We start from the raw sequence: 12,910 nt of genomic DNA, 5'->3' as shown, positions 1-12,910 counted from the left end.
ATAAATAAATAAATGTCAATGGTAATTGAGCAAGCATGTTTAAAATATATTAAAAAGAATTGTTGCCTTTTGTCTTACTGAACAGGTATAAACTCTTGGCCACTATTTATGTAACTCAATAATTTTGTGTATATTTATCATAATCTCATCATCAAAATTTACCAAGTTTCCATGAATATTTACCTGATGATTAAAATCTTTAAAACATCCCCTACTAGTTCAAACTCATGGAGAAACTAGAATGATCAAAACACTAAATTTACCTCTCATGCAGAAAGACAATATTTTACCAAATTATATGTATATATATATATATATATATATATATATATATATATATATAAACTATATATGTCAAGAAATAAACTATCTTTGTTTAAAAAATAATAGAAATATGAAAAAATGAGACCATTAATAAAACTGTTTTTGCTATAATTAATTTGTTATACTACAAACATCAATGCAATTTGATAAAAAAGATAACACTGTAGAGAAAGACAGACCTTTGGCAGCCCTGAATGGGCTTTCTAGCAATGAGGGGTCTCCATACTACTTAACTCCTCCTCCCTCCTTTGTTCAACAGCTTGCTAGAGAGGAGTCTATGTGCCCTGGAATAAGAAAATCTTATCGCCCTAAAGGGGATTCAGATTCTCCATTTGAGCTTCATTAACAGAGCTCCCTAATGAAATGAACAAACAGCTCAAAGAAATTTTAAAAAGTGCTACTCTATTAAGTGCTCACTTACTAAGCAATTCCCAGCTGCCTAGCACTACAATTAGCAGTTTATTCATGTTATATTTTTAAATCCCCACAATGACCTCGATGAGGAGAGGAAGATTACCTCTATTTTATAGATGAGGAAATCGGAAGCAAAAAAATCTAACTTGCCCAAGGCTGCAGAGTGTGTCAGAGAGTAAGGATTTCATCTGAGGTCCCTGTGACTCTGAAGCCCTCCTTAAGCATGATGATCCATGGCTGTACAACCTGTGAACATAGCCCTGACCACCCTGTAGGGATATTACACTAATTTTGCAAAATAAGGTAAGTGAAGACATGTAAAATTAATCTCTGATAAGGAGTTAAAGTAATAATAGCTGCTACTATGTATGTGTAGGAATGATGCTATCCGCTAATCCTCAATTCTCACAATTACACAGTAAGATTATAGAATAGGTGTTATTCCTAATTATCTTCCTCCATTGAGATTTTAGTACCAGTTAATTTCTTTGAAAATTATAGTCAGCTCTTAGTATTCCTCATGAACCCAGATTAATCTTCCTTCCACTTATCCAAGGCCAGTAAGGTCTTGTTCCATATCCTATATGTATACGTAGCTGCACAAATGAACACACAGATATACAGTCCACTGAGTAGAAAGATATAAATGGACCTGAGAGAAATTTCTTAAGTGCTTAGGCTATAATGCCATGGATAATGAAATTTTTAAAAATTCAGTGGGTATTTTTTTTATAAAATAACAGAGTAAAGTTGTATCTTAATGTATTTTGCCCATGACCACACTGAAAAAGATAAGCTGTCAAGTTTTATTAGATTTTTAAAAAACAAATGTTGTAAAAATAATAGCCTATTGCTTCACATATTCAAAAACAACTTTGGGTACCCTAAATAACAATGTTGCTAATCAACAGAAATTCTGCCCAACAGATGACAAAATTCATTCAAGAGGTAGGTGATGGGCAGCCTGGGTGGCTCGCGGTTTAGCGCCGCCTTCAGCCCAGGGCATGATTCTGGAGACCCGGGATCGAGTCCCATGTCGGGCTACCTGCATGGAGCCTGCTTCTCCCTCTGCCTCTCGCTCTGTCTCTCATTAATAAATAAATAAAATCTTAAAAAAAAAAAGTAGGTGATGCTCAGACAATCCCTATGAGCAAAAATAATGTTATGGCAGTAAATCAAGAAACTGAGGAACTGTGGTGATCGTCAGAATAAAACTGAAATAATTATGATAATAAGCAGAACCTTTTCCTGTCTAAATTTTTTAACGAAGTTACTTCAATATCATACATATTCAGTATAACATTTAGAAATATTCTTTTATATAGCAATTAACTTAAAAATATAGTAGCATATAGCAAAGAAAATCAACTTAAGACATGCACAAAAGCAAGTTTTTCCCTAATCCATTTGAATACAATCAGTGAAAGGAAGAATATGAACATTGATAATAGGGAGAGGGGTTGAAAAATGCTAGGTATGATTCTGATTACCATAAATCTGTTTGGCAGTCTCTACCAAAGCTAAACACAGGTATACTTTATGATTCATAGCTCCACTCTTGAATAAACCCCAGAAATGTATACATATGCACATACACACAAATGAATTTCACAGGCTAAATGTTATTTAAAAGAAGCCAGATACAAAAGAGAACACACCACATAATTTTAGCTGCATGAAGTTGGGAAAAAAATTACTCTATGGAGAAAATAGTTACTACCCTTTGGGTGGATATTACTGTCTAGAAGGAGTCACAAAATATTTTTCCAGGGTGCTGAAACTCTATCCTATCTCAAGCTGGATGATGATTACATGGGTGTACACAATTATAAAAATTCTCTGAGGTGCACACGTAAGACTCCTATACCTTGCTGTATGCAAATTATAACTTAATTTTAGAAATTAAGAAAAATAGTAGCATATTCCTCAATGACCAGGTTAACTAAGAGGGTTAACTCTGACTCAAGAACCGTAAGCCACATCTTAGTGCTCTCAAGTGCATGGCCTATTCTTGAAATTCGCTGGATTTATGCTACTATTAATGATCAAAATGCATATTAAGGAGCCAGCAGTTATTACTATTTCACATGTGCGACAACTCTAAAGCACTTAAAAAGCAAATTCATATTATATATTAATAAAAATGTATATGTCAGTAAAACATTTTAAAACAGCAAGGTGTTATTTTTCTATAATATAGTAACCAAAATTCTGTAATTTTACCCTCAGGTGAAAGAATGTTGAAGGCAGTTGCACTTAAGCCATAATTCAAAGTTTATACCTGTGTAGACAACTTTAACACCCCAATTCTGCTACATTATTAATGCTTTCATTCTGTAATGTTTTCACCCTTCACCGGTAGTAACTTGAATGTGGTCACTGGTGTGAACAGAATATTCAACTATTTCTAAAGTTGGATCCACTTACATTTATGATGATGTTCAGAGATTCATCATTGGGAAGGAAAATACACACACTCCGGCGGTCTTGCATGACTCTGTTGTTATGGAAGTTCAATTTGTTCATTGTGTTGTGGGCTCTCTAGTGGTCAGGGCTGGGCTCCGAGTCCTCAGCAATTCCTCTGATTCCGAACACTCCAAAGCCAAACTCTGCTCCTCATCACACGCCCTACAGGAGAAGCAGCATGATGTTCCACTACGTAGGTTTCATAGCTGTAAAAAAAGCCCAAACACCAGCCATAAATAAAGTCAGCAAGATTGGTGAGGAGAGAGACAGAGAGATGAGCAGTGCAACTGCTCTTGTTGGCACAGGGACAGCACGTCTCAAAGGTAGGGTTGCCTAGTTTAATAAATGAGAACTCACTGAAATTTATTCTGTATTTTGCCCACTATCAACTGTTTTAAAACTTTCATTCACAGTCATGAATTAAACATAAAGCCACTGAGCGCCTCATATATTCAAGGCAGTACTATGCACTGCAGGGCCCACAGAAACAGAGAGCCTGCCTCTGAGAAGTTTCTGATCTCACGTGGGAGATAATCAAGAGTTCCATAAATAAACAAAATGACAAAACAGCAGCAACAACAAAATTGTCAATCACTCCTTTTTTTCCATTACAAACTCAAATAAATGTCTTGGCTCTTCTATTACATTCCTTCTTCAACCACTGTGGTCTGGCTTTTACTTCTTCACATCACTAAAGTGGCTTTACCAAAGGAAGCCAGTGATCTCTAGACCATCAGCAGAATCTCTAGGATTCACTTCAAATGATCTCTCTTACTTACCAAGGTTAAGTCCTCCTTACACCTTTTTTCTCCCTGATTTTTTATGGCACTGCTCTCTCTCCTGATCCTTTAACCTGACAATGCAAACAATACTTCTATGTTTTTCACCAACCAATTAACACACAGAAATAACAAAACTGTATATCTCAAACCATGTTTGTATACAAAAGAACTGTGGATTTGGGGGATATCTAATCAATTTATTAAACATATTTTTAAACTTCTCTCAGGTTTTCAATGAATACAATTGTTTGCAAGTAATGAAAATTTTATCTCCAATCTTCAATATTCACACCCTTTCTGTGTTTCATGTCTTACTGTGTTGGCAAAACTTTGCAGAATAATTTTAAAACAATTTAAAATAATTTTCTACTTTTAAATGACTGTGTCTACTATTTCATATATTATTGCTAATATAACACTATTCAACCAAGTACATTAAGACTGGTTGCCTCTCAAACCAACAGTAATTATTTTTCTCCAGTAGTATTTATATTGCCTCTTTCCACCTATATTTATTGGAGCAGAAGAGAATTTCCAGGAATACAAAATTGTTTAAAAAGGCAGACAGTATAACCACACAGTTTTAATAGAAAGGCTACAGTCAGTGCTTACATAAATCAAAGCATAAATGAGATATAATCTGGTCTATTTGCTTACAGTTAAATGTCCATCTGTTATCAACAGGAAGATGGGAGGGAATATAATCTTAATGGCACTAAGAGTAAATATAAACTAGTATTTCTTTTTAAAGTATGAATAAAATACCATCCATAAGGGAGCTACTCAAACTAAGTAAAAACAAATGGTAATCTTATATTCAGTATTTCTTTATTAGGAAGGTGACTAAAAGTCCCCTTAGAAGTATTTCGCCTTTCTTAAAGGATCATAGCAAATGTTTCACACTAGGTTATAGCTAGCACATCACCCCATAGCATCAGTGAAGGTCAGCATTGCAGTTTATCCCCAGTATGGGATGATTAGCCCATGTGTTCTATAAACACAACGAAGTGCACCCCAAATCCAATCCACTTTTAGTTCAACAGTTCCAAAGCACCAATTGGAAGACCGGTGTTGGCTGCCTCAGAATCACCTGGGTGTCTATAATAAGTACAGAATCCTGAGCACAGTGACATTTCTACTCACTCAGAATCTTCCAAGTCAAGACTCAGGAATCTTAACCTTTTAAAAAAGTTCCCAGGTATTTCTGACATATAGTAGTGTATAAAAACCACATTTGAATTAACACAAGGAAGGTACTGAGCAGACAGCTGATTGTAATACCTTCATAGTATAAACTGGGGAAACAATGAAGTATAGAATGGGGAATAAGCAACATATGTAAGAGACATTGTCACTGTAACTGGAAAAAAGTCGTCAATATTAAAGGCTCTGAGGAGTCCTGCAGACAATTTCTTAAATTTGTTTAACTTAATATTTCTCAAATTTACTTGGTCACTGAATACTTTCCCTCTCATATAAGTCCTATCTATTAAGGTCCTGTAGAATAAAATTCTTAAACATACCAAGGAAAAGTATGGTTCTAAAACAATTTCCTTGTAAAATCTTTTATTTATTTATTTTAGATTTGAAATTTAGAGAGAGGCAGGGACATAGGCAGTGGGAAGAGCAGGCTCCCCGCGAGGAACCCGGGACTCCAGGATCACGTCCTGGACTGAAGGCAGACGCTCAACCGCTGAGCCACCCAAGTGTCTCTCCTTGTCAAATCACTAATGGTAGATTTTTTTCCTACATATTGATCTATTCCAACACTTAGGCTTCCTCTCTACTAAAATCTTTTCAAGAAGAAATTATCAACTATGATTAAATGCATCTTATTTAAATTCAAAACCTTGAATGATATTAATCCCAACATAATTCTTATTATTCAAATTCTACACTTCAAATTGAGTTACTCCTATAATTGTCCATTCCTAATTAAACTAATTAAAGGAATGTATTTCTACTGACCTACTTTCTAGGATTTAAAAAATAAACTAAGGAAAAAATATCTTCTGAGGTTTGAGTTTCCAGAGCTTCATTAAGATAATTTTCAAATTTCATTTGAGTACAATTTTTAGTTATTTTATGATTCAACTAATGCAGTGAAAAAAAAAAGAAAGAGATTGGAGGAGGATTATTCAAGAAAATTTCATAAAAAAGCAGAGTCTTTCAGAAGCAGTGCTGCACCATTGCTGCTGCTTCTGCTTTGAGGATGGCAAACTAAAAAAGTCCCAAAAGAGAGATGAGATTAAGTTTTAATTCACCCAGGAGTACATGAAAGCTGATTAAAGGGTTCCAGTAAAAGGGCAAATGTCTATATCTCTAATATGCTTCAGTATAAAATGTAATCTTACATTGGACAGTCCTGGGGAAAAGAATCAGACTAAATTTACACCAATTTGAATCATGGAAATTAGCCTCTGAGTCCTTAGCTAAGTCCAAACTGAGTCCCAGGAGAGCATGCTTCCTACTCCAAGGCAGGCCCTTTTCTGTCCAGTGATCTTAGGATAGATTATTACTTTTAGAACAGATATTTATGAAGAACACACCATGCTGTGGTATCATATATTCCAGACAACAACGAAACAACCTTAATAATGATCAAACCCCATCCTGTCATCTTTATTAATATCTAACTTACAAATAAAATATAGTAAGATATAAGACTCCCCCACTTGAATTTTAAACCCACATAATTATAAACATCTCTTATAAGTTGATGTTTGAGCTTATAACAAAATTAAGAGAGGGATGTCATTTCCTTCCTTCCCTCCCTCCCCCTTACACATCCATCCTTCCATCCATCCCAGGGAAGAGTTTTCCAAATAGAGGGAACAGCAAAGGCCAAGGTTCACCTACTGTTCAGAAAAGGCAGAATAAAAGTACTAATTATAAAAAAAAAAGTACTAATTGTAGCTAACAGTACATATGTATTATGTGCCAGGTGCTTTTGTTAAGCACTTATGCTATATTAAAGAAAACTGTAAACTCTTTGCCATGCTTCCCATTAAGAGATGGGATCTATTTCCCCTTCGCTTAAATCTGGGCTTGCCCTGTGACTAACTCATATTCAGTTAGAAGTTCTACCTCATGGATAACTCATTTGTGCAAATACTCTTTGTTATTTCAAAGCATTATCTCTCATTAATAGTTCAGTAGCTTACAGTTATATTTCTTGTCTATTTCCCCTACTCAATTTCTTTTAATCTCTAATGATAGGCACATAGTATTTGCTCATTAAGTGTGGGTTTCACTTACTACACACGTCTTTGGACAAGGAAGATCCTACCGCAAGGTTTCTTAACCTTGGCATTATTGACATCATGGGTCTAATATCCTTTGTGATGTGGAACATCCTGTGCATTAGGGGATATTTAGTAGCATTCCTGGCCTTTACTCACTAGATGGCAGGAGAATTCCCCCACCTCCCAGTTGTGACAACCCAAAATTTCTTTGCAGATTGTCAAATGCCACTTGGGGCAAGGTCACCCATTGTTGAGAGCCAACTACTGAGAACAAGTTTCCTTAAACTCATTACTTTTTACCTTCAGGCTGTTTTTTTTTTTTTTTTTTTTTTTTAAATAAAGGCATATCTGTATCTTTGTTTTATTGCACTTTGCTTTATTGCACTTCACAGATATTGTACTTGGTGGGTGAGGGGTTATTTGGTTTTTTTTTTTTACAAATTTCAGGTTTGTGGAAAGCCTGTTGGTAACATTTTTCCAACAGCATTTGCTAACTTTGTGTCTCTGTATCACACTTTGGTAATTCTCACAGTATTTCAACTTTTTCATTATTATTATATTTGTAATGGTGATTTGTGATCAGTGATCTTTAATGTTACTACTAGAATTGTTTTGGGGTACCTATGTAAGATGGGTGGATGCTCTGCTCCACCAACAAGCTGTTGCCTGTCTCCCTATCCTCCCTATTCCCTGCAAAACGATAAAACTGGAATAAGAACAATTAATAACCCTACAAAAGTCTCTAAGCATTCATGTGAAAGGAAGAGTTGGATGTCTCCTACTTTAAATCAAAAGCTAGAAATGATTAAGCTTAGTAAAGAAGGCATGTCAAAAGCCAAGACAGGCTGAAAGCTAGGTCTTTTACACCAGTTAGCCAAATGCAAAGAAATGCAAAGAAAAGTTCTTGAAGGAAAAGTGCTATTTCAGTGAACACACAAACGATAAAAAAGCAAAACACCTTTATTTAGTGACCTGGAGAGATCAAACCAGCCACAACATTCTCTTCAGCCAAAGAGTATCCAAAGCAAGGCCCTAACTCTCTTCAATTCTAGAAAGGCTAAAAGAGTGAGGAAGCTGCAGAAGAAATATATGAAGCTAGCAGAAGTTGGTTCATGAAGTTTAAAGAAAGAACCCATCTCCATAACATAAAAGTGCAATGTGAAGTTACATATGCTGATGTAGAAGCTGCAGTAAGTTATCTAGAAGATGTAGCTCAGATAATAAATGAAGGTGGCTATCCTTAAACAACAGATTTTCAATGTAGCTAAACAGCCTTCTGTCAGAAGATACCATCTAGGACTTTTATAACTAGAGAGAAGTCAACTCCTGGCTTCAAAGCTTTAAAGGACAGGCTGACTCTCATTAGCTAGGGGCTAATGCAGCTGGTGACTTTAAGCTGACACTAATACTCATTTACCATTCCGAGAATCCTAGTACTCTTAAGAATAATGCTAACTCTTCTCTGCCTATACTCTATAAATGGAACAACAAAGCCTGGATGACAGCCCATCTGTTTATTGAACACAGTTTATTGAATATCTTAAGCCCACTACTGAGATCTACTACTCAGGAAAAGGTTCCTTTCAAAATATTACTGCTCATTGACTATGCACCTGGTCACCTAAGAGTTCTAATGGAGACGTACACTGAGATTAATGTTCTCAAGCCTCCTAACACAGCATCCTTTCTGAAGCCCATGGATCAAGGAGTCATTTCTGACTTCCTAGTTTTATAATTCTAGAAATAATTTCCATAAGGCTATAGATGTCATGGGTAGCAATTCTTCAAATGGATGTGGGCAGTCAATTGAAAATCTAGAAAAGAGTCACCATTCTAAATTTAGGCCATTAAGAACATCATTAATTCATGGGTCAAAAGGTCAAAATATCAGCATGAGCAGGAATTTGAAGAGGTGGATTCCAATCCTCATGGATGAGTTTGAGGTGTTCAAGATTTCAGTGGAAGAAGTAACTGTGGATGTGGTGGAAACAGAGAACTAGAATTAGAGGTAGAGCCTGAAGATGGGACTGAACTGCTGCAATCTTGGGGTAAAGCCTGAATAACGAATGAGGAGTTGCTTCTCTTAACAGATGAACAAAGAAAGTGACTTCTTGAAATGGAATCTACTCCTGGTGAAGATGCTGTGAAGACTGTGGAAATCACAACAAAGTATTTAGAATGTAACATAAGCTTACTAGATTTAAAGCAGCAGAAGGGTTTGAGTATTGATGTCATTTTTGAAAGAAGTTCTATTGCAGGTAAAATGCTATCAAACAGCATCATGTGAGACAGAGAAATCATTCATGAAAGGAAGAGTCAACTGATGCAGCACACTTCATTATCGTCTTATTTTAAGAAATTTCCACAGTCACCTCAACCTCAGCAACCACTGTGCTGATCAGCTGATCCCAGGTGAAATGCTTTAAACCTGGGTGCCCTTGGGCAAGGTTCTTTACTTCTTTGTGTCCATTTTTCTCACCTCTAAAATTTAATTTTTGTGAAGATTATTAAATTTTCACTACTCTTTACTACCAAGTAACATTATTGATGTCCTATTATTGAAAATAAGTGGAAGAACTGCTTTTTGGTAGTATGTGGTGGTTATAACCAATCATTCTGTCATTAATCTTATCTTGACTTCTAAAAGAAAGTGTTTTTCTCTTGTTTGTAGCTAATAGATTATTTCACTTCTAAATTTAATAATGAAAAAAATAAATTTAATAATAAGATTTGCTACATACACCTTGGGGCTGGGAATGGCAAAGCACCTTCCAATTAAAGTGGACTTAAATTGGTGCCAACTAATCTTATCATACTCTAAGGAATAAAATGATGTGGTTAGTTCTACAAATGTTTGTAGTCTTTGACAAAGTAATCTCACTTCTGGGGAATGCATATAAAGGAAATAATTCAATCAAAGTACATCACACTTTTGATCATAAGTACTCACTAAACTATTATCAATTAAAGACTGGAAAAAAAATCTACACAGTCTAGTAATAAGAATGGATTAGTGAACTGTAGTACACCAATAAAAAACACTATTGAGCACATTCTCCCCAAATCACAAATATCTACTGTAGCCCAAAATTACTGTTTCACTATGTTTTTAGAATAGAACTAGCAGGACTAAAGGAAGCTCCTAAATCAAATAGGTAGAAAGAAAGACAGTAAGACAACAAGGCAGGAAGAAAAACAGACAGAAATTAATGACTCAATCAATCACAAATTTCTGTTAATGAGCAAGTATATAAGTTAACTGGTACTTGAGTCCTCCAGCACTTCGTTAAAGTATACTCCTTTTTGTCTCACATCATTTCTAAATTCTGGTCCTTAGAGGCCTTATCATGTTTTTGAAGAGTTAAAATTAACACAGTAGAAATAACAGGAAGTAATACAATTATATTTCAAGTTGAATGCTAAACTGTGTGGTCAAAAGGTTGTCCATGGATTTGTGGAAAGGCTGAGAACAGAGGGAAGTACAGCTGCTGAGGAAAGATTTCATGGAGGGAGGTGAAATGGTTTGTATGCAGTGCGGAGAAAGAAAGAATGACAAGGGTGAAAGTCATATAGATAAGGGCCCCAGATAGGGAGGCAGGAGATAGACCTGAGCCCCTCAGAGAATCTGTGTTGCTGTCCCATGATGCAAACACAGACCACAGACCGGAGAGATGAGAAATCAGGCTATAGAGCTTTCCCCTGAATTATAAGGCATCTCCTTCAGTATCCTGACCAAGCTTCCAAGGAGACTCACTGAGACATCACAACAGTATCCTGTAGAAGGTGTCATTTTTCAAAGTTCTGTTCTATATTAACCAATCACATTCTCTAGCTTTGGCAACTCACTTTATTCACTTGATTACAGAGGCCAAGCACAGGGTAATGATAATAGTGTCAAAAAGGAAAATGAAATCATCACTTTTTTTCACAATTGAGATTAAAAATATATTTCTTCAAAGCATGATTCTAGACATATTCTGGACTATTCTCTAGACAGAATAATAATAAGCATAATTCTGTTAATCAACAATTATAATGGTTTCCTACCCGGCGTTCATAAAAGAAGTAATGGGTACAACAATCAGACTAGAAAAAGAAATAAAAGGCATCCAAATTGTTAAGGAAAAAGTTAAACTGTCACTATGTACAGATGACATGATACTATACATAGAATACTCTAAAGACCAAAAAACTATTAGAATAAATGAATTAAGCAAATTTTCAAGATACAAAATTAATACACAGAAATCAGTTGCATCTCCATATACTAATAATGAAGTAGCAAAAAGAAAATTAAGAAAACAATTCCAGACATATCCAATAAAGGGTTAGTATTTATATAAAGAACTTCTATATGGCAATTCAGATGGCCAACACAGATGAAAAGATGCTCATCATCACTTGTTCTCAGGGAAATGCAAATTAAAACCCAATAAGATACCAGCTCACACTTGTCAGAATGGCTAAAGTCAATAACACAAGAAATAACAGGTGTTGGTGAGGATGTGGAGAAAGGGGAACCCTCTTGCATTGTTGGTGGAAACGCAAACTGGAAGAAGTATGGGGAGGTTCCTCAAGAAGTAAAAAACAGAACCATACTAAATGATCCAGTAATAGCATTACTGGGTATCTACTCCCAAAATATAAAAATACTAATCTAAAGAGATATGTGCACCCCCTCTGTTGCAACATTATTTACAATAGTCAAGAAATGGAAGCAGCTCAAGTGTCCATCAACAGATGAACGGATAAAGAAGATACGGTGTGTGTGTGCGTGTATATATATATATATATATATATACATACACATACAGGGAAATATATATATATACACACACACACAATCAGATATTTCAACCATAAAAAGAAGAACGGATAAAGAAGATACGGTGTGTGTGTGTATATATATACAGGGAAAAATATATATATACACATACACACACAATCAGATATTTCAACCATAAAAAGAATGAAATCTTGACATTTGCAATGACAGGGATGGAGCTAGAGGGTATAATGCTTAGTGTTATAAGTCAGAGGAAGACAAATGCCATATCACTTCACTGAAATGTGAAGTTTAAGAAACAAAACAAATGAGGAAAAGGAAAAAGAGAGGGAGAGAGAAACCAAGAAATAGAGTCTTAACTACAGAGAACAAACTAAGGTTACCAGAGGGGGGGTGGGGAGGGATGGGTGAAATCGGTGATGGGGATTAAGGAGTGCACTTGTAATGAGCACTGGGTGCCTAAAATAAAAACTTAAAAAAAAAAAAAAAAGATTCCATTTACAACTGCATGAAAAATAATAAAATACCTAGGAATAGACTTAACCAAGGAGGTGAAAGATGAGTAACTCTAAAAGTTATAAAACATTAAACAAGAGATTGAAGACACAAACAAATGGTAAGATATTCCATGGTCACTGATTGTAATAATTAATATTGTTAAAATGTCCATACTACCCAAAGCAATCTATAGATTCAATCGTCATCAGAATACCAACAAGATTTTTCACAAAATTAGAACAAATAATACTAAAGTTTGTATGGTGCCACAAAAGGTTCCAAATAGCCAAAGTAGTCTAGAAAAAAGAAGAACAAAGCTGGAAGTATCACAATCCCAGGTTTCAAGATACACTAGAAAGCTGCAGTAATCAAAATGTACCATACCAGCCCAAAAA

General features: G+C 35.3%; 1 protein-coding gene across 4 annotated transcripts in view; it reads right to left on the bottom strand.

Moving 5' to 3' along the window:
- FRMD6 (FERM domain containing 6) overlaps positions 1 to 12,910 on the bottom strand; it is a 232,547-nt gene that overhangs the window by 34,042 nt on the left and 185,595 nt on the right. For all 4 annotated transcript variants that reach the window (XM_072838548.1, XM_072838545.1, XM_072838550.1 and 1 more), the window contains one exon: positions 3,166 to 3,410. In XM_072838548.1, coding sequence (XP_072694649.1) covers positions 3,166 to 3,264 — 99 coding nt within the window. In that variant the 5' untranslated portion in view covers positions 3,265 to 3,410. The remainder of the gene's footprint in view (positions 1 to 3,165; positions 3,411 to 12,910) is intronic.

The sequence above is a fragment of the Canis lupus genome, chromosome 9, assembly GCF_048164855.1.
Source record: "Canis lupus baileyi chromosome 9, mCanLup2.hap1, whole genome shotgun sequence".
Classification (NCBI taxonomy): domain Eukaryota; kingdom Metazoa; phylum Chordata; class Mammalia; order Carnivora; family Canidae; genus Canis; species Canis lupus.
The sequence above is the reverse complement of the archived record's forward strand: the minus strand, read 5'-3'. Positions and strand labels throughout refer to the sequence as shown.